At 44.2% G+C, this 26,990-nt stretch overlaps 1 protein-coding gene and 1 long non-coding RNA gene across 5 annotated transcripts in view; one reads left to right on the top strand and one right to left on the bottom strand.

Moving 5' to 3' along the window:
- PHACTR3 (phosphatase and actin regulator 3) overlaps positions 1–26,990 on the top strand; it is a 229,173-nt gene that overhangs the window by 82,201 nt on the left and 119,982 nt on the right. For 2 of the 4 annotated variants that reach the window (XM_079979418.1, XM_079979416.1), the window contains exons 2-3: positions 22,517–22,678; positions 26,388–26,465. In XM_079979418.1, coding sequence (XP_079835544.1) covers positions 22,517–22,678; positions 26,388–26,465 — 240 coding nt within the window. The remainder of the gene's footprint in view (positions 1–22,516; positions 22,679–26,387; positions 26,466–26,990) is intronic. The other 2 variants (XM_079979419.1, XM_079979417.1) reach the window with 1 other exon arrangement.
- LOC307218180 overlaps positions 1–26,990 on the bottom strand; it is a 216,134-nt gene that overhangs the window by 149,676 nt on the left and 39,468 nt on the right. The window lies entirely within an intron of this gene.

Here is a 26,990-nt window from a genome sequence, read left to right as displayed (position 1 = left end):
AGACCATATTTTGCACTCTCCTCTTTCACCCTCATTAAAAGGTTCTTTAATTCCTCCTCACTTTCTGCCATCCAGGTTGTGTCATCTGCATATCTGAGGTTGTTGATATTTCTTCTGGCGATCTTAATTCCGGCTTGGGATTCATCCAGCCCAACCTTTCACATGATGAATTCTGCATATAAGTTAAATAAGCAGGGAGACAATATACAGCTTTGTCGTACTTCTTTCCCAATATGGATCACTGCCTTGTTGCGGGGAAGGGGCTTCAATAACTCAGAGAAGCTATGAACTATGCCGAGCAGGACACCCAAGATGGACAGGTCATAGTGGAGAGTTTTGACCAAACGTGATCCACCTGGAGCAGGAACTGGCAAGTCACTCCAGTACCCATGCCAGGAAAATTCCATGGACAAAAACAACAGGCATATAAAAAAGTAGTAAAACAATGCAAATTTCACCACGGCTAGAGTTTTCATATAACTTCAGGCACAGTGCTTTTCAATGAACTCAGTCTACAGATCAGCTGCATGTGAATCAAGGTTAGGAGAAATCGGGTGTTTTATGAACACATGAATGAGGCCTGATATCAATAGTAGAGGATTTTGAAAACAGCTCTTCCCAGCATGTTCACCATCAAATAGCAATGCAGAGTAACTGGGGAGCCACTGTTTCTTTGACTTTGCACATAAGTCACACAATACATTCTACAGCTCTTGCCTTTATTTTTCACCAGATTACAGAGCACTGAACAGGCCCAAACTTAGAACTACTAATTAGATGTTTCTTATAATATACCCATCATCTTTGCAGCTGTTTCCCAAATACTGGTGCCCCTCCAGCACTGGACTGTAGGCTAAGCATGTGAGCACGAGAGAGAGAGAGGGGTTTTGGGTTTTTTTAATGTCATTTGATATTTCAAAAAAAGCATCAGTGGTTACTTTAAAGAAAAACTTTATTGCATAATCTAAACATTATGCAACAGCATCCATGATTAGAGCAGAACACTATTTTTTCTCAGCTGAAGATTTATATGCTGTTTTTGTTCCGTTTTCTAAGTAAAGTGTTGTGAGGATTTCTCTTCCCTTTCAAGACTCCATAATTTAAGTGACTTTGCTAACAACCTTATGGATGAGAGAAGCCCTTCACTGTGGTATAATAGAACTGTATAGCTGATCAGTCATTTATTACGCAGTCAGAGACCTGCGAAGAACTGTAGGGTGGCTTGCCTGCCAAATTCCAAGGCTTCTGTGCTTCCGGTAGCTGCACAGAGGAGTCAACTCCAGTCGACGCTGCTTTTCCCATCAAAGAACTGTAGCAATGGGTGAAGCGCACGTTGCGCAGGAGCCCTTCTGTTCGACGTTTCGAAGCACAGATGCCCCGCTCACTACTCATCAGGTAACCCCAGCGAACGACTTCATTTGCAAAGGCCACCACATGGAAGGAAAACCTACTCCCTGACCTCACCAGTCACATTTAATTAGGGCCAAAGCAAATGATGCAAATTTGCATCATTTATAGCTGCAGCATCATTGCATTCATGCATTGCCACCGGAGCCCTGAGATAAGTGATACGGAAACAGGGCTAACTCCCTCGAATTATATAGGGTTGCCGTATTTTGAAGAGCAAAAAAGAGGACACATTTGCCAATGCCTGGAGAGGGGTGCGGGAGCGGGCATGGGGTGGGTGCCAGGGTGCCATCAGAGGGAACATGAGAGGGCACTGCCTGGCATGAGCTGTCCCGCACTGAGAAAGAGAGAGGGAAGGGAGGGAAGGGAAAGAGAGAGGAAAAAGGAGATGGTGATTTCACTCTTGTAATCCTGGACATGCCCAGGAAAAACTGGATGTTTGGCAACCCTATTATAAGCTTATGTACTCAGGCATGTATGGATGTACCATTTTTTTTGGGGGGGCGGGGGCGGCGTGAAATTAAAAACAGGAACTCCTGCATCTCTCTTAACCTCAAGCTACAAAGTGAATCTGGCACCAACTTCCTTGGCTGATTTCTCTGCTTGGTCAGAGGCCGACATTGAAGCTAACAATTACAGAACCTCACCACTGTCCTCTGGTTAACTCACCACTATCTGTAGCCTAGCAAACCAGGGGGCAGGGTACGAGGGACACCCCTTTTCTGTTTCTGCACAGAAGTTTTAAAAGAAGTGTGAGAATCCTCTTAAGAGTAAGAGTGAGGCAGGGGAGAAATCAGGCTTGCTTTGCCTTTTAACGAAAACCTGCCTAATCCCGAAGTTGGCGCGTTTAATCGGAGAAAAGTCATTGCCAATATTTACTAAAGATTGGAAACTTCTTCTACACTTTTTGCCAGGAAAAGAAAAAGGAACTTATGATATTTGGGTTTGAGAATTGTAGATAATGCTGGTTTATAGAAAGTGGATTTGTTGGGTGTTATTTTGAAGTGGGTATGTTGAATATTTTTTATACAAAGCTGACAGATGAAGAATCAGTATATCTGAAGATATATACACCAATATATCTATATATTGGTCCAGTATATGTGAAGGAGCGTCTCCACCCCCATTGTTCTGCCCAGACACTGAGGTCTAGTGCCAAGGGCCTTCTGGCGGTTCCCTCACTGCGAGAAGCCAAGTTACAGGGAACCAGGCAGAGGGCCTTCTCGGTAGTGGCGCCTTCCCTGTGGAACGCCCTCCCACCAGATGTCAAAGGGAACAACAACTACCAGACTTTTAGAAGACATCTGAAGGTAGCCCTGTTTAGGGAAGCTTTTAATGTTTGATGTATTACAGTATTTTAATATTTTGTTGGAAGCCGCCCAGAGTGGCTGGGGAAGCCCAGCCAGATGGGCGGGGTATAAATTAATTATTATTATTATTATTATTATTATTATTATTATTATTACTATTATTATCAGAAGTTCTCTTTTTTCTGTCACCCCGTCTTGCTTTCTTTTCCTTTTCTTTTCCCCTTATTCTTTCTCTAACTTCCCATCTCTTTCTCTTTCTCCTTTCCTGGTCTGTGTTTTCATTTAAATTAGCTTTTCGATCTGATAAAAAGACACTAGATATTAATTTTTGTATTCCTTTCCCCAAATTTTAATAAAATTTATTCATTTATTAAACCTACCTAACCCACATGACCTGAAAGTAAACCAAAAAGTATCCATCTTTCAAAATTCACACTTCAGAATTTATTTATCTTTGGCCATGCAGTTGCCCAACCCATAATATGTGTCCCAAAATGCACTTATTTGGGGAAAGTTTGCATAATAATGCACACATTGGTGAAAAGAACATGGAAAAGTGCATTATCTAAGGCGAGATTGCTAGCAAAAAATGGGGATGTGAAAGGGAATTCTGCATTATTATATTTGTTTGTGAAATAAATCACAAACTAATGTGGAAATGTGGCTGGTGGAGAGAAGCCAGTATTAACAGATTTCTCCATCCCTGTCAAGTGTTCTTAAATATTGAGTTTCTGACCTTGGAGGGATTGCAAAAGTTTTGCAACCTGGTGAGAGCAGAGCGAGAAGCCCTTCCTTTCATAACAGCCCCTGCCAGAGTGGCAATGATAACACCATGCAGAAAGGAGGCTGAAATATAATTCTCACAACATCCCTGTAAGGTAGGCCACCATGTTTATCCCCACATGGCAAGTGCAGGAGCAGCGAAGCCATGAGGGGTTTGCTTGTTTTATGCTAAACTTCCTGTCCCAGAATTCATGCTCTCAGCCACAACTATCAGTGTTCAGTACAGCTCTGAGAGATGTTGCTAGGAGTCATATCACAAGATAACATGAAAGGAAGTCCTGTCCAAAAGAAGGAACATCCAAATTCCCTTTGACATTTTGCTTCATCAGTAGTGACTTAGTGATGAGCAGTTCCTTTCCCAACACCCCAGGAAATTTCACCCGCCTGCTTGCAACTGTTTCTGCTTCCCTCTAAATTCCTCAGATATTTTGTGCTGAACAGAAACCTCTAAATATTTGTGGCTATTCTCGGAATACTTTTTTTCCTGGTGAAATATTTGATATCTGCATTTGGAATATTTCATTGAGCATTGTGTACAATAGGGTTTCTGTTCACAAATGATAGCTGGCATGCAATGGCATGTAGTGTCTGATAGGGCTTGGTGCCATTTCATGTTTTATGCCTGCCAAAATCATCCAAGTAAAAAAATCAAGGTATTGCCAGCAAATCTGAAGCACTTACATTTCTAAAGGTTTTTTTTTTTTGGGGGGGGATGTGACATGTTACAAATGCACATTTCAAAACTGAAATTCACGTTCGAATTTTAAATGGCAGAATTTGGCAAATGCTGACTATTTTCACATATATATTTAACTTCTAGGTAAAGGTAAAGGGACCCCTGACCATTAGGTCCAGTCGTGACCGACTCTGGGGTTGCAGTGCTCATCTCACTTTACTGGCCAAGGAAGCCGGCGTACAGCTTCCTGGTCATGTGGCCAGCATGACTAAGCCACTTCTGGCGAACCAGAGCAGTGCATGGAAATGCCGTTTACCTTCCCGCAGGAGCAGTACCTATTTATCTACTTGCACTTTGACGTGCTTTCGAACTGCTAGGTTGGCAGGAGCAGGGATTGAGCAACGGAAGTTCACCCCGTTGCGGGGATTTGAATCACCGACCTTCTGATCGGCAAGTCCTAGGCTCTGTGGTTTAACCCACAGCGCCACCCGCGTTCCGCATTTAACTTCTAGCTAGCTGCTATTCTCTGCTTCAAACTTAATAAGAGGTAATGATTTTGGGGACAAAAATAGACCAGGTACCGTTATTTGCAAGCTCTGCTTCGACATTTCCATAGGTATCTGGCCAGCTGCAGGGGGGCAAACAATTCTGAACTAAATGGACCTTGGCTTGATCCAGGAAGGCAGTCCTTATGTTCTCATTCTTAATGTTTGAACACAGCTAGATCTCTGAGCTCAGGGATATTACAACTCCATTAGTGAAATGATGTTGAGCTCTGATTCAAGCCTCATCGTGCTGCCATGCTAGAGAATAGGAAACTGTGAACTATATCATCAGTTATGACAGCTCGGTTTTTGCTGCAGATCCTCTGAGACGCTGCTCGTTCTCGTCATTCTTCGTTCAGTCCCGCATTGTTTGGTTTTGGAGATGATTATTCATTACTGCCTGAAGAACATTGAGTTGTAATTGCTTTTTTGCTTTTTAGCATGGGGGGTGTACAAATGTCACGGAAAATTACGTACCCTGAAATATATTCTGATTGTTCTCAGATCATGCCAAATACACTGCCTCTGCATGGAGGAAAGGCAGGTCTAGGGAGGTCAGAGTTGCTCTGCAGAACTTGTTGCTCTGCAGATGCTGTTAGACTCCAACTTCCAGCAGCCCCGGCCAGAATGGCCAATGTTCAGCTACGTATGATGGGAGTTACTGCTCAGCAACTTCTGGAGGGCCACAGGTCCTCCACTACCTGACCGCGAACTATCTCACCAGAGTGGTGCATGCTCTAGTTATTTCCCGCTTGGACTACTGCAATGCGCTCTATGTGGGGCTGCTTTTGAAGGTGACCTGGAAACTACAACTAATCCAGAATGCAGTAGCTAGACTGGTGACTGGGAGTGGCTGCTGAGACCACATAACACTGGTCCTGAAAGACCTACATTGGCTCCTAGTACGTTTCCGAGCACAATTCAAAGTGTTGGTGCTGATCTTTAAAACCCTAAATGGCCTCAGCCCAGTATACCTGAAGGAGCGTCTGCACCCCCATCGTTCAGCCCAGACACTGAGGTCCAGCTCCGAGCATAGCTGTCAACTTACAGATTTGAAAATAAGGGACCAGCAGCCTTGAAAATAAGGGATCATCAGCCAAAATAAGGGATTTTCCAAGCACAGGTATGTTCAACTTCTGAGCCCCTCCGAGCCAAAGGCAGAAAGCCCAGCCAGCAGCCAAACATAGCCTCAAGCGGTGGTTCCCACAGCGCAGCAACCTGGCAAAGGGGATGCAGGTAGGGAAACCACGTCACCTCTCCACTGGGAAGTGCTGAGCAAAGGCGAGTCCCCAGGCAACGCGGCCGATTTGATTGGCACAAGGCATGCAAGCTCCACCCCCCCAGTCGTTCTTAGACTCCTTATTGGGTGAGCAACACAGCCAAGCAACACAGTTGGAGCCTCCCTCCTCCCTGGCCGGCAGGGAGGGAGGGAGAGGAGCTGCTTCCTTTGAAACCCAGGAAATTTAAGGGACATCATTAGTAAAGGACAGCAGCGGGACACAGCGCTGGGATAAGGGAGTTTCCCACCAAATAAGGGACGGTTGACAGCTATGGCTCCGAGGGCCTTCTGGCTGTTCTCTCACTGCAAGAAGTGAGGTTACAGGCAGAGGGCCTTCTTGCTACTGGTGCCCATCCTCTGGAACGCCCTCCATCTGATGTCAAGGAAATAAACAACTATCTAACTTTTTGAAGACATCTGAAGGTAGCCCTATTTAGGGAAGTTTTTAATGTTTAATGTTTTATCATGGTTTTAATACTCTGTTGGGAGCTGCCCAGAGTGGCTGGGGAAACTCAGCCAGATGGCAAGGTTATAAATAAATAAATTATTATTATTATTATTATTATTATTATTATTATTATTATTATTATTCCTGAGGTGGGTGCTCAACATGAGTGCCTGTCCACGCCTGTCAATTTAAACAGGGAAAACAGGTAGAGGAAAAAAAGGGACTCCACGTCACCATTGGTGGCACAATGTTATATCACACATCCAACACAGATAAATCACTTTTTCTTAACCAGTTTAGATGAGTCCATGGATGCTTTAGGTGAGATTCCTGCATTGCAGGGGGTTGAACTAGATGTTGCTTGGGGTCCCTTCTAACTCTGCAATTCTATGATTCTATCAATGTATGTATTGGAGTTGGGAACCCAAGACCGCATCCTATATCATTAATCAATCAATCAATTAATCCATTTTATTTATATCCCACTTTTCCTCCAAGGAGCTCCAGGTGGCATGCATAGTCCCCCTCCCTCCACATTTTCTCCTCACCACAACCCCGTGAAGTGGGTAAGAGACAGTGACTGGCCCAAGGTCACACGGTGGCTGAGTGAGAATTCGAACCCTGCAGTTTCGTGGAAGAAATTCTCCAGTACTTATTGCATTTCCCCCATTTCATTCATATATGTCTCTCTCTCTCTCTCTCTCTCTCTCTCTCTCTCTCTCTCTCTCTCTCTCTCTCTCTGTGTGTGTTTTAACATACCATTTTCCACAGTAATTAAACATACTTTTACATTTCATACATTTTTTTGACTTCCATCAATCCTGTCTCAAAATTTTCCAATCTAATCTCTTTCCTATTACATTACTTTCCCTATTACATTTAAATCTTATAACCAATATCTCTATTCTTTATCTACTTTGTAACGTTTCATATATTTCTCCTTACAAAACTTCTTGTAGTCCTACTAACGTAATTTGTTGGTTACAATTGCTCTTCAAATAGTTCATATATTTCTTCCAATCTTCTGTAAATCTCTGGTCCCACAGGTTTCGAATCATTCCTGTCATTTTGTCCAATTCTGCTTAGTCCATTAATTTCGTCTGCCATTCTTCTTTCGTCGGGATTTCTTCTTGCTTCCATTTCTGGGCTAACAATACTCTTGCCGTCATTGTTGCATATAAAAACAATTTAACATCTTGCCTATTAATATCCTGACCTATCATACCAAGTAAAAATGCTTCTTTTTTAAATAAATGTATATTTCAACATCTTTTTCATACCATTATATATCATTTCCCAGAAGTTCTTTACTTTCTTACATTCCCACCACATATGATAAAATGTTCCTTCTTTTTCTTTACATTTCCAACATTTATTATTTGTCTTATACATTTCCCCCCATTTCTAGTCAATTGCCTGCTTCCAACAGGGCCCCATTAGATCCTTTCAAAACAACCCCACTAGCGGGGCATAGAGGCAGGGCGAGCTGCAAGTTGGAAGAGACCTTCAGCGCCCCATGCCTGCTGGAGGGCGAAAGGCTCTCAGTTGTCCGTGGTTCCCCTTGTTGCAGCAGCAGTGTTCCTCTTTGGATCACCAGAACAAAATGGTTTAAAGTGGAGCAGAACAGGTGCTGCTGGTGGTCTCTGCAAATCTGCTGGAGCAGCTGCCTGACAATGCTTCATGTTTGACACACCGCACTATATTCCCTCAGGCCCCATTTCAAAAGCAAAAGTATTCTTAGGCACCCAATGTGGCATTTACCTTTAAAGAAGCGTTTGCAAAGTTTTTGTTTTTTAAAGGATGAAAGGTCATCAGATCACCTTGTATTGTTGCAAAATTTCTAGCCTCCCTTTCCTTTACAAGGCTGCCCCCCCCCACATCCAAACACCGTTACACCCCCCCACCTTTAGGATGGGTTTCCCCCTAACACTCTAATCTACACAATGTTCCACTGCAGGAACATTTGAATCAGTACCCTAATGGATGCTTCATTTAGCTATAATGATAGATCAGTTCTCCATGGAAAGCATTAAGTGTGCATAATGATTCTCTGCATGCAAGCATCTATTCGTATAAGTGACATTTTCACCTGGTTTGGCTTTTTTTCTTGCTAATGGCAGGAAATGCTGAACTTGGCAGATTTTCCTCTCTATGTATCTTTAAAATATACATCTTCTCAAATCTGGAGATGGGCAGGTATTGTGTCCTTCACTGTTTGGCTGATAGTCCTCTGAGTTTGTCTGTAGGTGTGGAATATTTTCAAGGGGCCTTGGCCACAGAGGTTTGTTGTTGTTGTTGTTTAGTCGTTTAGTCGTGTCCGACTCTTCGTGACCCCATGGACCAGAGCACGCCAGGCACTCCTGTCTTCCACTGCCTCCCGCAGTTTGGTCAGACTCATGTTTGTAGCTTCGAAGACACTATCCAACCATCTCGTCCTCTGTCGTCCCCTTCTCCTTGTGCCCTCCATCTTTCCCAACATCAGGGTCTTTTCCAGGGAGTCTTCTCTTCTCATGAGGTGGCCAAAGTATTGGAGCCTCAGCTTCACGATCTGTCCTTCCAGTGAGCACTCAGGGCTGATTTCCTTCAGAATGGATAGGTTTGATCTTCTTGCAGTCCATGGGACTCTCAAGAGTCTCCTCCAGCACCATAATTCAAAAGCATCAATTCTTCGGCGATCAGCCTTCTTTATGGTCCAGCTCTCCCTTCCATACATCACTACTGGGAAAACCATAGCTTTTACTATACGGACCTTTGTTGGCAAGGTGATGTCTCTACTTTTTAAGATGCTGTCTAGGTTTGTCATTGCTTTCCTCCCAAGAAGCAGGCGTCTCTTAATTTCGTGGCTGCTGTCACCATCTGCAGTGATCATGGAGCCCAAGAAAGTAAAATCTCTCACTGCCTCCATTTCTTCTCCTTCTATTTGCCAGGAGGTGATGGGACCAGTGGCCATGATTTTCGTTTTTTTGATGTTGAGCTTCAGACCATATTTTGCGCTCTCCTCTTTCACCCTCAATAAAAGCTTCTTTAATTCCTCCTCACTTTCTGCCATCAAGGTTGTGTCATCTGCATATCTGAGGTTGTTGATATTTCTTCCGGCAATCTTAATTCCGGCTTCGGATTCATCCAGCCCAGCCTTTCGCATGATGAATTCTGCATATAAGTTAAATAAGCAGGGAGACAATATACAGCCTTGTCGTACTCCTTTCCCAATTTTGAACCAATCAGTTGTTCCATATCCAGTTCTAACTGTAGCTTCTTGTCCCACATAGAGATTTCTCAGGAGACAGATGAGGTGATCGGGCACTCCCATTTCTTTAAGAGCTTGCCATAGTTTGCTGTGGTCGACACAGTCAAAGGCTTTTGCATAGTCAATGAAGCAGAAGTAGATGTCTTTCTGGAACTCTCTAGCTTTCTCCATAATCCAGCGCATGTTTGCAATTTGGTCTCTGGTTCCTCTGCCTCTTCTAAATCCAGCTTGCACTTCTGGGAGTTCTCGGTCCACATACTGCTTGAGCCTTCCTTGTAGAATTTTAAGCATAACCTTGCTAGCGTGTGAAATGAGGGAAATTGTGCGGTAGTTGGAGCATTCTTTGGCACTGCACTTCTTTGGGATTGGGATGTAGACTGATCTTCTCCAATCCTCTGGCCACTGCTGAGTTTTCCAAACTTGCTGGCATATTGAGTGTAGCACCTTAAGAGCATCATCTTTTAAAATTTTAAATAGTTCAGCTGGAATACCATCACTTCCACTGGCCTTGTTATTTGCAGTGCTTTCTAAGGCCCATTTAACTTCACTCTCCAGGATGTCTGGCTCAAGGTCAGCAACCCCACTACCTGGGGTGTACGAGACATCCATATCTTTCTGGTATAATTCCTCTGTGTATTCTTGCCACCTCTTCTTGATGTCTTCTGCTTCTGTTAGGTCCTTACCACTTTTGTCCTTTATTATGGTAATCTTTGAACGAAATGTTCCTTTCATATCTCCAATTTTCTTGAACAGATCTCTGGTTCTTCCCATTCTGTTGTTTTCCTCTATTTCTTTGCATTGCTCATTTAAGAAGGCCTTCTTATCTCTCCTTGCTATTTTTTGGAAATCTGCATTCAATTTCCTGTATCTTTCTCTATCTCCCTCGCATTTTGCTTGCTTTCTCTCCCCCGCTATTTGTAAGGCCTCGTTGGACAGCCACTTTGCTTTCTTGCATTTCCTTTTCATTGGGACGGTTTTCGTTGCTGCCTCCTGTATAATGTTGTGAGCCTCCATCCATAGTTCTTCAGGCACTCTGTCCAGCAGATCTAAATCCTTAAACCTGTTCCTCACTTCCACTGTGTATTCATAAGGGATTTGATTTAGATTGTATCTTACCGGCCCAGTGGTTTTTCCTACTTTCTTCAGTTTAAGCTTGAATTTTGCTATAAGAAGCTGATGATCTGAGCCACAGTCAGCTCCAGGTCTTGTTTTTGCTGACTGTATCGAGCTTCTCCATCTTTGGCTGCAGAGAATATAATCAATCTGATTTCGATGCTGCCCATCTGGTGATGTCCACGTGTAGAGTCGTCTCTTGTGTTGTTGGAAAAGTGTGTTTGTGATGACCAGCTTGTTCTCTTGACAGAACTCTATTAGCCTTTGCCCTGCTTCATTTTGCTCTCCAAGGCCAAACTTGCCAGTTGTTCCTTTTATCTCTTGGTTCCCTACTTTAGCATTCCAATCTCCTATAATGAGAAGAACATCCTTCTTTGGTGTCACTTCTATAAGGTGTTGTAAGTCTTCATAGAATTGGTCAATTTCAGTTTCTTCCGCACCAGTAGTTGGTGCATAAACTTGGATTACTGTTATGTTAAAAGGTCTGCCTTGGATTCGTATCGAGATCATTCTATCATTTTTGAGATTGCAACCCAGTACTGCTTTCGCAACTCTTTTGTTGACTATGAGGGCCACTCCATTTCTTTTGTGGGTTTCTTGCCCACAGTAGTAGATATGATGGTCATCCGAACTAAATTCACCCATTCCCGTCCATTTTAGCTCACTGATGCCCAGGATGTCAATATTTATTCTTGCCATCTCATTTTTGACCACATCCAACTTACCCAGGTTCATGGTTCTTACATTCCAGGTTCCTATGCAATATTTTTCTTTACAGCATTGGACTTTCCTTTCGCTTCCAGGCATATCCGCAACTGAACGTCCTTTCGGCTTTAGCCCAGCCGCTTCATCAGCTCTGGATCTACTTGTACTTGTCCTCCGCTCTTCCCCAGTAGCATGTTGGACACCTTCTGACCTGAGGGGCTCATCTTCCGGCGTCATAACTTTTATATGCCTGTTGTCTTTGTCCATGGAGTTTTCTTGGCAGGGATACTGGAGTGGCTTGCCGGTTCCTCCTCCAGGTGGATCACGTTTGGTCAAAACTCTCCACTATGACCTGTTCATCTTGGGTGCCCTGCTCGGCATAGTTCATAGCTTCTCTGAGTTCTTCAAGCCCCTTCGCCACGGCAAGGCAGTGATCCATGAAGGGGCACAGAGGTTTACCTCATGCTTTGTTGTTATTGCTCTCATGAGTCAATGGTTGACTTGATCTTTGATGAGGCCTTGAATTTCCAAAGAATAAGAGCAACATTGCCACTGTCTTCTCGAACCCACTTGCCTGACTAGACATAAGAATGGGTGTGAATGAGGAAAACTTGGTTTATCTGGGCTGGAAAAATATTTGCCCTTCATTTCTCCCTTCCTAGTGAGGGGGACAAGCCCACAGCAGAAAAATAAATAGCCATATGAGGACCAAGCTCAGGGGAAGAATTAGACCTGTCTGAAGAAATATTGGGATAAGGGCTCCTGCTGGAAAGAATGAAAGGGACAACACAAGGCAGATGGGGTTCCTGGGACATAAGTTTGTTTCCTTTCTGAAAGTGCATATGCCAAAATGATTTTGGCTACAGACCCTTTCCTGGCTGGCAATCTGGCATGGACAGATTTGATGAATTGCCTCCTAAATCTTTTTCCACTACTTTGTGGCCTCCTTGTAAGAGGAACATAGGAAGTTGCCCTCTACTGTAGGCTTATCCACACTTAACTCTCACCTATGCTTTCCAGGGATGGTCCATGATTTAAAGCTCTGTGTTTGAGCACCCCACCTTGTTTTGTTTTGTTTTGTTCTGGAGCTTTCCCCATGAAAACCTGCTCTTTAAAGCTGAATCAGAGCAAATAGCAAACTGAAGGAAACCCAAATTGACATTTGCTCCGATTCAGCTTTAAAGAGTGGGTTTTTTTGGGGGGAAACTTGGAGGCAGGGGGGTGGAAATCTGCATTGAAGTGCAGGTCTCTGTCTGGAAAAAGCTAGGCAAATGGTAAGCGTGGATAAGCCCTGAGTCAGACCATTGGTCCATCTTAGCTTAGCATTGTCCACACTGATTTGCAGCAGTTCTCCAGCACTGCAGATGGGGGTTTCTACCTAGAGATGCCAGGGATTGAACATGGGAATCTGCATGCAAAGCAGGTGCCCTACCTCTCAGCTTAGACTCTTCTTCTGAGCACTTAGCATTGCAAGTCAATCCTTGCCTTGTGGATCACCTCATTGTGCCACTACTCCTTCAGACTCCCACCTGAGCTCAAACCCCACCCCTCCTTCGGCCTTAACCCCTTAGTGCTTATCCCCAGCTGAAATGAAGCCCAAGTACATGCAAGTTATGCTATTGTTTATTTATATGCCACTTTTCAGGCAAAAGAGGTCCCTCAAGGCAGCTCATGCGAAATAACATACAAATGCAAAATTCAAATACAGTGGTACCTCAGGTTAAGAACTTAATTCGTTCTGGAGGTCCGTTCTTAACCTGAAACTGTTCTTAACCTGAAGCACCACTTTAGCTAATGGGGCCTCCCGCTGCCACCGCACGATTTCTGTTCTTATCCTGAAGCAAAGTTCTTAACCTGAGGTAATATTTCTGGGTTAGCGGAGTCTGTGACCTGAAGCATCTGTAACCAAAGGTACCACTGTACAGCACAACTTATAAGAATTTGAGGCAATGAAATCTTAACATTTGTAACTGTTTCTGCCAAACAGAGGCCTATCCCCACAAAACAAAAGTCACAGAGAGCAAAAGTAAATACTTTGGGAACAGCTCCCAGGCAAGAAGAGTAGGACAAGGCAGGTAGAAAGGTTTATTCCTTGATGGTTCCTGCAGTCTCTCTGCTGTTGTAATGCCACCAAGGGCAATTCATCCCTTGATAGCCTTTTGACTTCTTCCCCCCAATCTCTCTGTTGTCTCCCCAGTCCCACATAAAAAAATGACAACACTACCCAACTTTAGACTGCATGTTCCTCAGGGCAAGACAGGGCCAGCCAACCCATGGGGCAAGGCAAGGCAACCACCTTGGGTGGCAATCTCCACAGGGACAGCAGTTCCGGCCTCCAAGGAATGCATTGCTCACGGCTGCCACTGTGGTAACAAGAACTGCTGTGCACTCCTTGGAGTCCAGTTCTGCTGCCTCCTTGGCAGCCACTCTCCACAATGCCGCCTCTAAAGCAGCCTCTTGGAGAACAGGAGGCACAATTGGTCTCCTCCCCCCTTGTAGCTCTTTATTCCTGGCACATTCCTGATGTATGCCACGGTCTGGTTTACGGGCAGTCGAAGTCCTGGCGGTGGACGTTGGGACCAGGGACAGTGGGATGGGAGCAGGAATGGGAGTCCGGAAGCCAGGAGTCCGGAAACCAAGGGTCTGAGGGTCAGAGAGCTGGGATTCAAGGAGTCAAGGGTCTGAGGGTCAGGAAACCAGGAGTCAAGAAGCCAAACACAGCAAGGCAAAGAGCGAAAGGGAAATGCTGGCCTTATATCCCTTCCTGGCTCTTGCCACCAGGTGCTGTGAGTCACCAAGCGGCCTCACCTGTGCAGCCACACCTTGCCTCTTCAGAACAAACTTAGGAAAGCCCCAGTCCTGCGAAACCCTACCAGTCACAGGCTCCTGCAGGCACTCCTGACAATGTAGGTCTTTGCTCACCCCTTCTTCCTTGTTAGGGGTTGTGTGTGCTATTTTGTGGTTCACCTCACGTACCAAAATGTCGTGGGCCGGTCCTGGGGGGCAAGGACTTATAAATAAACCACCCCTCACAAAGATCGCACAAGTAAAAGTGCTGAAATGGTAGGAAATAACACAGTGAGGAGGATATTTCAGAGGGCCCCTGGATTCCCCACATGGAGGTGCAAATGAATCACTGAATCTGTTTTCCTTGAGCAGCCTCTCCTGGCTCTGCTGGAGGAAGAAAGCCAGGAGAGAGAGAATGGTTCTGGTAGGCAAGGCAACAGATTGATTGCTCTTAAAACAGTAAATAGCAAGCACTAATTGATGCCTTATCTTGCCTGAACTCCTGCAGCCATGGATAAGAATGCCAGCAAGAGTTGGAAACCAGGTTGTGCATACCCCCAGCATCCCATGTCACCGTTCTCGTTAAATTTATAGAAGTGGCGGGAGATGGGAAAAAGTCAGTGAGATGGGGCAGCGTGTGAGTGATGCACAGTGATAGAGGATGGCAGAGGAGGGGAGGAGGGGAACTTAAGGGGGGAGAGAGAGAGAGAGAGAGAGAGAGAGAGACTGGAAGGTGATTAGAATGCAGATAGGCATGAGGGGAGTGAAATCAGGTTCGCCAGGGGAGAAACTGAAAGGAGGAGACTAGAAGACTCCAATGTTCACAGGAATTCGTGAGTTCTCATTCTGCTTTAAATGTATGTTCTTGGGCTGAATGGCTCTTGAAATTGAGGGCTCCTTCAAATAGACTGTAAATTAGGGGACGTGGCCACGATTCCCTTGCAACTTGTCATTTTCACAACAGCCTTTTTTTGCCAGAGTCCTCTTTCCCTTCTCTGTTCAGAGTCTGGCACAAGCCATCTTGGGTTCCTGAGGTCCTTCTCAGCCTTTCAGGTTCCACACACGCATGTCAGATGGGTGTGTACATGCACCGGGGTGGGGTGGGTGTGCACGACAGGGCACGGGGTGCAATGGGGGAAGGATTCCACTGTGTTACCCCAGCCCTTGCCGCCAACACGACCCCACTCCAGTTCCTCCAACGCCAGGGGAAGAGTGCCAGGTCAGGAGCTCTGGGGGGCCCGGCTGGGGCTGCCTCCTTTGAGCCCCCTCAAAATCTGCACCTGGGGTCATGGCCCCACCTTGCTCAAAGTCCCTTTGAACTCTACCATTCTATGATCATACATGTTCTAAAATTATACAGCATAACTAAGACAACTAAGGCAAAAAACAATTGGTTGAAGCAGGCGCTGTCAAATGTATTTGAAGTGAGCCTACCCACAGGCTGTATCTACCGTATTTTTTGCTCTATAAGTCTCACTTTTTCCCTCCTAAAAAGTAAGGGGAAATGTTTGTGCGTCTTACGGAGCGAATGCAGGATGCGCAGCTATCCCAGAAGCCAGAAGGGCAAGAGGGATTGCTGCTTTCACTGTGCAGCGATTCCTCTTGCTGTTCTGGCTTCTGAGATTCAGAATATTTTTTTTCTTGTTTTCCTCCTCCAAAAACTAGGTGCGTCTTGTGGTCTGGTGCGTCTTATAGAGCGAAAAATACGGTACATACAAAAGTAACTTATTTTCAGTTTTATACCACTGACACTGGAATGGCTTCACCCAAAGACTCCAGTGGGACTGTTAATTCCTTGGAACAGGACTCTCTTTTCTCCTCTTCTTATCTTATGTAAAGCTGTGTCTGTTAATGGTGGTTGAATGAATGAGATACTGGAATGAAATAATAGCCAACATAAGATCTGTTTTGAAATATCCAGTTTGGAAAGCCTCCTATTTTTCACCCTCCCCTTCCCCTCCCCTCCCCTTTCCTTTTCTTAATCTTATTAAGACGACGTTTTCCATATTATCACAATATTTATATACGGTTCGACATTTGACCTTCTCTGAATTTTGCAGTGCTGTTCTCCAAACAAATAAATGCAAAAATATGTATATCAGGAGAAACTGGGCATATAAATGATATTGGTGAAAATAACCTACAAAGCTGCTTTATATTAGAAGAAATTGCTTGCAAAATTCAGAAATTCACACTGAAATGCTAATGAAATTTTGTGAGGATGTTAAAATTAAAAATCACATATTGGCACGGAAATGTGGAAGACTGAATTTAAGACTGGGAAATTGAAATTGACAGAATTGTCTACCCTTATCTCCAAAGAAAGGATGTATTCACAATTACATTACCAAGCATTACCAAGGAAATAAATGGATGTGCTTCAAGCTCAAAGGCAAGTCCTTAATAGGGAACCTATGAAGATCTGGAAGAAAATAGCCCCTCCCCTACTGCCATGCTTTTATTTGGAGAGCAGAGCCTTGATGAGAGCAGCCTGCAAGCTGTGTCGCCACCAATCCTGCCGAGTCAAGAAAAGATTTAAGAGTTTAGGGCTTCCCAAGTGTGACTCAGTCAAAACAAATTCACATGGCTGGCTCACCTGACTGCATTCAGTTTTGTCCTCTGCTCTAAGGGCAAGTGGATCAGAAGGAAGGGGGTGGAAAGCAGGACTGTACAGTCCCATGGGATTCATTAGGGCAGCAGCCCAGTCAGATGGGTGACATATAATTAATAAAATTATTATCATTATTATGAATATGGTTGACACTGTCTACAACCCACTCAGTCAAATGTCCTGGCACGATGCTTTGCAGCAGCATGCAAAAACCCGCCTTCAATCTTGGATTGATGAGTTGTAGGGTCAGCAACCTGCTGAGATGTCATCAGAAGCCAGCCAGCTCATCAAGTCTCCGCTTAAATGCTTGAGAAAATCTCAGGACAAGCGGCACTTATGCTCGTAGAGGAGGGAGGGGAAATGTCTGGAAAATATGCGTCGATCTCTAGAACGGTGACGAAGCATGAAGGTGGTGTTGCTTGTCTTGAGATAGCTGGCATTCTGGGGTGATTTAACCCCATGCTTTGATTCCAGCTGAACTGAGACCTCTGCTTTAGTGTCAGTGGTTATTAGATACCTCATCTTTTGGTGAGTGTGAATATCTGGCTTTTTAAATCTATACTGGTGGCAGAGGACAACTTTGGGGATAAAAATATTTTTATCCCAGCTTTCCTCCCACAACCTCAAGGTGATAAACATAGTTCTGCTCCTCCCCATTTTATCCCCACAAGAACTCTGAGGTAGGTTAGGGTGACATTGAGTAATTAGCCCAAGGTCACCCAGTGTGCTTCATGGCTGAATGGGGGAGTCGAACCCTGGTCTCCGCGGTCCTAGTCCAACACTCTAACCACTGTACCACACTGCCTTTCACAGCTGATATGTAAAGGAAAGGCAAGGGAGAATTGTGCTGCTGCTCCCCACTCAAGAAGTTGATAAGAGCCCTTCCCTTTGGGAAAAGGAAGATCACTTCACAGGCCTTGGGGTAGGGTAGCCACTTAGGCGTTGTAATATCAAAAGAGACATAGATTTGCATAGAATTTGCATATGGTGATTTATATTTTTAGGCGCACATTTAGAAATAATTAGTATAATGTAAACAGAAACACAATAAATACCACCACAGTGGGTAATACTGCTACCAGCTGATGAAGATACCTGCCATCCAGGTGTGAATTTTGGGTGGGTAAAAGGCCAGGCAGAACAGCTCTGTCTTGCAGGCCCTGCAGAAAGATGTCAAGTCTTGCAGGGCCCTAGTCTCTTGTGACAGAGCGTTCCACCAAGTCGGAGCCAGTACTGAAAAGGCCCTGGCCCTAGTTGAGACCAATCTAAGCACCTTGAGACTTGGGACCTCCCAAATGTTGTCATTTGTGGACCTTAAGGTCCTCCACAGGGCATACTAGCAGAGGCGGTCCCGTAGGTACGTGGGTCCTAGGCCGCTTAGGGCTTTAAAGGTCAAAACCAGCACCTTAAACATGACCCTGTACTCCACCGGGAGCCAGTGCAGTTGGTAAAGCACCAGATGAATGTGATCCCGCGATTAAGATTGTTTAGGGATCCTTCCCCCACTCCAGCCCAAAGTGTCACATAGCAAGCCTCCATCCTTTCAGGAATGAGATGTTACTCCAAGAGCAGGGCTTTTGAACCAGTGGCGGTCCAGATTTTTCTTGGACTCCCAACTCCCTTTAGCCAGCATGGTCCATGATCAGGGATGGCGAGAATTCAGCAAGATCTGGCAGGCCAGTACAGAAGCCTATGCCATCATCTCACATTGTCAAATGGAAAGTGCTTGCAAGGGAAGAACTTGGCAAAATATTGTTATGACAATGTAATATTGTGCATGTCTTCTTGAATGTAAGTCCAATTGAGTTCAATGAGTTCATACTCCTAGGTAAGTATGGGTATGATTCAATACCTATTTATCTGGGAGTAAGCTCTGTTAAACACAATTGGGCTTTCTCCTAATAAACTTATTGGTTTGTATTCATAATCTTCTGACTTCTCCTAGAAGTCACACCTTTCATATCCATTTATATAATGATTTTATCCTGCATTTTCCCCATCACCAATTTTTCATTGTACTTGAAGACTGAAAATATTTTTACTTGAAGACTGAAAATATTTCACTTCCACTAATGAGACGATGAATTCAAACTGTCTCTTATTTAGCCATTCATCTTTGTCTTATCAACCATTTCCCCCCACCCGCAAAAAAAATTAGAGGCATAATTGCTTCTGTGCAAGAGCTGCTTACTGCACAGGCACCTACCAAACTTTAAAACTATAATAATTCCAATTTTCTTGAAAGTCTGGCCTCCCCATTAAGCTCTAAAAGCATTATTTAGTTTCCTTGCATTCCCACCTCCCCAACGTTATAAAATGAAATTGATCATATAAGGCTGTTTGTTTTAAATGCGGTATTCACAACGCAAATTATTATGAAGTTATTATCCCAGAAACAAATGGCTTGGAAATGTGTTCCCTATCATTCATTTAAATTTTATGGGTTGTTGAAATAAATATGCAAATTGCCTTATAATTCCCCGGCTCGTGACATCGTGGGTGACGGATACTCGCTATGCACTTGAGAATTAATGTGTGTACACCCACATATATCTGCTAGCAATGCTACCCACAACCATTATTTATGGAGCTCTGCTCTTCTCTTTCAAGATACTGGCTAGAAGATGCCTGCCACTGTGCTGTCTTTATTACTTACTGCCCCAGCATTGCTTCCTTGCTATTAATGAAATTGATAGTCATATGAGGACCTATTATTAAGTGTGAAAATGAGCTCTGTCTAGAAACAAATGTGGCAAAGGGAGAGGATCTTGGCAGGACTAGTCAATAGCTGCTTCTTGGAGCTATTGACACTGGCTGAGGTTTGGTATCCAGTCATATTCCTGTTCCATGTATAGATCCATAGAGTCTGAGGCCCCATCTGCACTATAAAGCAGTATGATAAACAGCTGTGGCTCCCCCCCCCTCCAGAATTATGAAGACTGTTGTTATGTATTCAGTGGTCTGTGTTTGCCTGAGCTTGAATCTGGACTAAGGATTCTGAGCCCTGTGTTCTGATTCGATACATGATATCCAACAATTCAGGATTTGGGCCTCTGTCATTGGCCCTTAAACTCTGAGTTATGATTCGCAGCTTGGAAGTTTAGACAGCCAATCACGTTGGGGGTGGGGGGGGGCACAGACCTTCGGAAATATATATAAGCAGTTGCTTTGCCCCTGTTGTCCAGTTCTGTTAGTTCAATAAAGGTTCTTGCTGTTATCACTGTGTCTTGCCTCGTGGGAACCCACCTACACGTCAACTGTAGCTTGTTATTGGTTCAGAAAGTTGTTCGGAGACCCTCATTTCCCTTCACAGAGTGACAATTCCCAGAGTTCCTTAGGAAGAACTGAGTGTTTGTTGTTGTTGTTGTTGTTGTTTAGTCATTTAGTCGTGTCCGACTCTTTGTGACCCCATGGACCAGAGCACGCCAGGCACTCCTGTCTTCCACTGCCTCCCACAGTTTGGTGAAACTCATGCTGATAGCTTCGAGAACACTGTCCAACCATCTCATCCTTTGTCGTCCCCTTTTCCTTGTGCCCTCCATCCTTCCCAACATCAGGGTCTTTTCCAGGGAGTCTTCTCTTCTCATGAGGTGGCCAAAGTATTGGAGCCTCAGCTGCAGGATCTGTCCTTCCAGTGAGCACTCCGGGCTGATTTCCTTAAGAATGGAGAGGTTTGATCTTCTTGCAGTCCATGGGACTCTCAAGAGTCTCCTCCAGCAGCATAATTCAAAAGCATCAATTCTTTGGCGATCAGCCTTCTGTCCAGCAAAACATTGTCTGATGGACTTCCTGAACATTATTACCCACCTCTGGAGAGCTTAGGTGTGGTACTGGAAGCAGCAGTGGCCATCAGTACTGGTATGATCTGCAATGGGAAGCTAGAAGGCATTTTAGATTTCCCACAATGCCCGGCCATAGGCCACGCTCACAGCATACACTAAAAGCACCATAATACCACATTAACATACCCTCCAACATTTCTCTGATGAAAATAGGGACGTCCCGTTCCATACTGATAATTTTACTCTTTATACCCCACTCATCTTATTGGGTTGCCCCAGCAGCTCTGGGCAGCTTCCAACATATATAAAAACATAATAAAACATTAAACATTAAAAAAAAACCACCCCTTCCCTATACAGGTTTGCTTTCAGATGGCTCAGGGGTCAGATAACTCCATACCCTCCAAGATTTCTCCAAGGAAAATAGGGACGTCCTAAGGAAAAGCAGGACATTCCAGGATCAAATCAGAAACTGGGACAGCTTCTCTAAATCAGTGACACCCCTGGAAAATAAGGACACTTGGGGGGGGCGGTCTGCATTAAACCATCATGGCTTCCCCCCAAAGAATTCTGGGAGCTGTAGTTTGCTAAGGGTGCTCAGCGTTATTAGGAAACCCCTATTCCTCCCACAGAGCTGCAATTCCCAGAGTGCCTTGGGAAGAAGAACTGAGTGTTAGACCACTCTAGGAATTGTAGTTTTGTGAGTGGAATAGCAGATACTCTTGGGACTTCCCCCAAAGGCTAATCATAGCTGATGGTACCAATAGCCACGCCTGACAAACAAGCCAACATTTTCTGTGAGATTCAGGTAGGGTTTCACTTGAAATTTCACTTGAGGTAGAATTTGGACAGCAACTATGCATGTTACCTTGTTGCCTTTCTCACTGCAACTTAGAGATCCGTCTATTGCAGAAAATAATGCCCCCTGGTCCTACTTGATCAAGGCTAGATTAAGACCTTTAGAGGCCCTAAGCACTTAAAAGATTTTGGTGCCCCCCATATATCTTATTCAAACTATAAACAATAATAAACCATAGAATAAAATCGTATTTTTCAAAATGAAACAAAACCTACAGCAAGATGGAAAATAAAGTTGTTGGGTTTTGTTTTTGTTTTTGTTTTGGTATACTTCTACTTTATTTATATTTGGAGGAAAAATCTCTTACTTTTTCTAACTGCAAAGTCTTTGATCAAATCCTTAAAACTAGTCTTACATAACACATCTGCTTCTATACTTAGTAGAGACAAGGCATCCAGGCTGCCTTGGTGCATAGTTTTATGAAGATTTTATGAAGATTATCAGCTCTGAGACCCCACAACTAATTCTCCCCTGGCCTCCTCGCTGGCCCAAGTAGGACCAATTCAGCCAGCTAGCCCTGGGGATTATCTAATGCTTATTTCCCCTAAATTGATTTCTGAATTTTGAATTTTATTGCTATTCATGTTTTTATACTGTATTTTATGCTGCTTTTACAATTAAGTGTTTTAAATTTGTTGTTAGCTGCCCTGAGCCCGGTTTTTGAACCAGGAAGGGCGGCGTATAAATAAAATTTTATTATTATTATTATTATTAGTTGTTCTGTTGAGTTTTTAAAATATACTCCAACTGAGAAAATGAATGCTCAGCTTGAGCAATTTGTGACCATTGATGTTAAAAATCCGACAATGGAAAATTTCTATTGTGCCCCCCTTACCTTGATGCCCTAAGAACATTCTTATTTAATCCAGCCCTGTTCTTGATACCAAACCTTGATGCACTTCAGCCTGTTCAATAGTTCTCTCATTTTCTTTAACCATCAATTTTGCTTCCCCTCCCTTCTCAGAGGAGATGGACCCATCCCCTGCAGTGCGTTCTGAATATCTGGTCTCAGGGATTCGAACTCCTCCCGTCCGAAGGAACAGCAAGCTAGCCACGTTGGGCAGGATCTTCAAGCCATGGAAATGGAGGAAAAAGAAAAACGAGAAACTAAAACAGACGTCAGCAGGTAAGTGGGGGAAATATATTTATTTTTACTTTGGCCAGGAACATGTATTATGGCAAAAAAAAAGGGGGCAGGATTTGCCTGTCGTAAGAGAAGATCACATTTGTAAAGCATAAGCTGGGACGTTCATAGTCAAGTGCAGAAAAAGCAGAGAAATGTTCAGTAGATCGCAAAACATGGCTTTTTGAGAGTATCAGTTTTTATTATTTTAAAAGCAAGTTTTAATCCCCCCATGATAGCAGAGATAGGCTTGAAATTCTGTAGGTAGTCCCTGAAGAAAGCACAGGAGCTTGGCTGTTCAGGTGATTTTGGGTGGTCATGGGAAGGGTTTAACATGCTTCCTAGGGACGTGGGTGGCGCTGTGGTCTAAACTACTGAGCCTCTTGGGCTTGCTGATCGGAAGGTCGGCGGTTCGAATCCCCGCAACGGAGTGAGCTCCCATTGCTCTGTCACAGCTCCTGCCAACCTCGCAGTTCGAAAGCACACCAGTGCAAGTAGATAAATAGGTACTGCTGCAGTGGGAAGGTAAACGGTGTTTCCATGCACTCTGGCACTCGTCACAGTCCTTTGTGCACCAGTAGTGGTTTTGTCATGCTGGCCACATGACCCGGGAAACTGTCTGTGGACAAACACCGGCTACCTTGGCCTGAAAGTTGCCATTGACTGGACTTAACTGTCCAGGGGCCCTTTACCTTTTACCATAACATGCCCTGTGTAGTTCTGAGTTCCTCCTACAGACTGGGAGAAACTGAATAAATTAAGCAAAAAAACATTGATAATGTAAATATTTGCTTGCTACAGAATTCAGGCTTCCTTCCTACATATTTTTTTCTTTTTCTTCCTTCAAAGTTTATCGCAGAGCCATCAAGGCCCTGGTTATGAGAGTTTAAGGCTGAATGCATGCACTGTTTGGCAGGAAAAATATCACCTCATGGTGGCTTTTTCCAGTCACCCCCCTCTGGTTAAGGCATGGGGGGGTATGGGGGGCAGAATGGGGGAATCCACACTTATACACCTTCGGCAGAATGGGGGAATCCACACTTATACACCTTCTGTAGTGGAACCCCAGTGTAAGTGGCTCCCACAAGGGAGCTGCCGAAAGGATGTGGTTAGTCAGGGGCACCATGGATTCAAAAAGGTTGAGAACCACTGTTTTTATGGGTACTGATTTTCCCCCTCAAATTCGGGGGCTGTTGCCCAGGAATGCAAATGAAGGCCTTCACAGGTATCATGAACCCCCCCCCCAAAAAAAAATCACTTTAAATATATATACCAGTTATAATTTATCTTTCTGGCTTAGATTTCTGTTCTTTTAGAAATGCTGTATCTCTCACTAGCCCTTTGATTAAAAGAAAGGGCAGATACTTAAATAAATAATAAGCGAGTAACCTTGTGGTCAGAAATAGCATTTTACTGCAAAAAGTGTTTGTGGGGAGTGAGGACGAAGAAAGACACAATGCTCAGTAAGGCTTAAAGGCCAAGGATTAAGGATTCAGTTGCAAAACAAGAAAAAACACACGAATTAAAACTTCTGTATTTTAGGATTATTTAAAAGTGATTTTGAATACCTCATATTAACACAGGAGAAGTCATAGCTTATTTAGTAGCTAGACCTAATGATTGGTTTATAATGACAGTGACTCATTGCAGAACCAGTGAGTTGGCCAGAAATATTGACAGCCCTGAGGAATGCAACCACATATGGTCTAAAATACAGAGGTGGGGGTTTTGCCCCCTCCCTCAATATCCCTGCTGCTTGTTATCCCTTTTCAACAGAGCTGAAACGGGCCTTAATAAGCGTTGCTAGGCCTTGCCTAGCTGAAAGGAAACAAAGGTTAGGAATTCTTACAAGCAGTTACTGGAGTAGTCAAGCTGTTATTATGCAGCTCCACAGCAAGCTATGAGCCAAAATGAGCTTTTCCTGCTTGCATTTAGCTCCTTGTTGAACTTCTCTCAGCAAGACTTGTGGTTCCATCCAGCTGTGTGTCTTTTCCTTGTTCTTTCCGTTAGGAAATGCAGAGGCCACACTGTCAGGATGCGGAAAGGCTAGTGGGATCCACCCTGGTTTGGGTCGTCCCCCCCCCCGTAGTACACAAATATTGTAGAATTCTTTCCCCAAAAACCATCCTGGAAGGATGCTAGGGGAATTATTTATGTCCTGGCATTGCAAATCTACCTTTAGCACAGTACAGTCTTATCTTTGATCTCAAATGCCTTGGCTCCCGAACAAATCAGCTCCCGAATGTTCGAAACCCGGAAGTGAGTGTTCTGGTTTTTGAACGTTATCTTGGAACCTGAATGTCTGACACAGGTTGCATGGCTTCCAATTGGCTGTAGGAGCAGCCAATGAGAAGCCACACCTTTGGTTTCCAAATGTTTTGGAAGTTGAACGGACTTCCAGAACAGATTCTGTTTGACTTCCAAGGTACAACTGTACTATTGTTCTTGAAAAAAGAGGTGCCGGAACTCACCATGAATGCCCACTTGAGAGGTGCCAAAACTGAGTCCGGCGAGTTCCAGCTGAAAAAAAAGCCCGGCTTTAGCATAAACATTACCTTGCTTGATAAGATCAGAATTCCATCTAGCCTGGCAGTCTGTCTCAACTGTCCAGAATCATGGACATCTAGGGAAGCTGAATGTTGGAAGGTTCAGGATAGACCAAAAAAGTATTTCTTCAAAGTGTACATAGCTTAACTACAGAATTCATTCCTACAGGGAGAAATGATAGCCACCAGTTTGGGTGGCTTGAATGGAGGGTTGGACAAATTCATAGAAGGGTGGGGCTAGTTACTAACCATGGTGCCTCAACTGTTGGAGACAGAATACTTCTGAATACCAGTTGTTGGGAAACAACTACAGGAGGGGAGAATGTTCTTGCACTTGGTTCCTGCTTGCAGGTTTTCCATAGGTATCTGGTTGTCCCCTGTGAGAAAAAGATGTTGGACTAGATGGGCTGCTGGCCTGACTCAGCAAAGCCTTTCTTATGTTTTAGAGACCTGCTTATGGAGCGGAATGAGGTTATTTGTCCCCAGTTTGTCTCCAACATCAGACATTCAGCTCTGAGCAACACCCGGTCCCCTCCAACAGAGTATGGTCTGCTGGACATCATCTACAGTGGGAAACTATGATGCAAATGCCATTTTGGACTCCCTACAATTGACGTAGCATCATTCCATAGTATCCCAGGATCCAAGCCTTTCTTGCTATGTCTTTTGCTCCGGGGTTGTGGGGAGAGTTGGACTAGGGAACTTGCCCAAGTCTTTGAGTCATGATTCAAAGCATGTGAGATGCTGGGAGGAGAGATGGGGACTTCCTGTGATGGCAGAAGCCACTTTACACTGTGTGTCTGTGCGATCCTATAAGCTAGTGTGGTGTAGTCGACAGAGGGCTGGATCTGAAGACTTTGGAATCCCCATTCCACCATGAGGTCATTGGTTGACTTCAGAATTATCCCCCATGTCCATTTGCCCTAAAGAACTTGGAAGAAGGGTGGGATACAAAAGTTAAGAATGAGTAAGGCAGTCTGATCAATGGGAGGTGGGAAGAGTGAGAAAGAGAGACACTGCGTTTAACCTCTCACTTGCTGTGTCATCCTTCAAGCGTGACATCCTTCACCCATTCATGCAGGCTTCTTGTGTTCTTCATTTCCACTCTCTGTCTGCTCTGATGTTCCATGTTGACCATGCTCACCCCACACCACCCCTTTTTGCAGTGTTAGAGAAGAAGACAACCACAAGGCAAGGTCGGGACGAACTTATTAAGAAAGGCCTGCTGGAAATTATGGAACAAGGCAAGTGAAAACAATCTTTGTATTTTTATTCCCCCCACTCCTTGCCATAGGAAACTGGAAGGGATCTCACTGTTTAAAACAAACAAACAAATCAATTATTTTAGATAGGTACTTTAGCACTCAGGGAGAACAATGAAGGGGGTCTAGACTAATGCCCCTCCTCCTGTGCTTTCTTTGTGTCTATAGTGAAGGCATATGTATAGATTTTATAAGTGATTTTCAGCTTGGAAGACATTTTGCCATGTTAACATTACATCAAAATAACAACAACACCACATTTCCCCCCCTGTAAAACCCACATGCAACACACATACATGCTGAGAAACCATCCTCCAATTTCTGTGAAGTGTTCTGAAGTCCCTCCAGATGTTATATCTTTTAAAACACCCGCAGCCCACCTTTCCTTCCAGGTGCACAAAGTGATGTACATGGTCCTTCCCCTACCCATTTTATCCTCACAACACCCTTGTGATGCGCGTGAGGCTGAGATGAAGCGACTCACCCAAGGTCACTCACTGAACCTCA

Source organism: Podarcis cretensis, assembly GCF_951804945.1.
Source record: "Podarcis cretensis genome assembly, chromosome: 6".
NCBI classification, from domain to species: Eukaryota; Metazoa; Chordata; class Lepidosauria; order Squamata; family Lacertidae; genus Podarcis; species Podarcis cretensis.
This window is presented reverse-complemented; position numbering and strand designations above follow the sequence as displayed.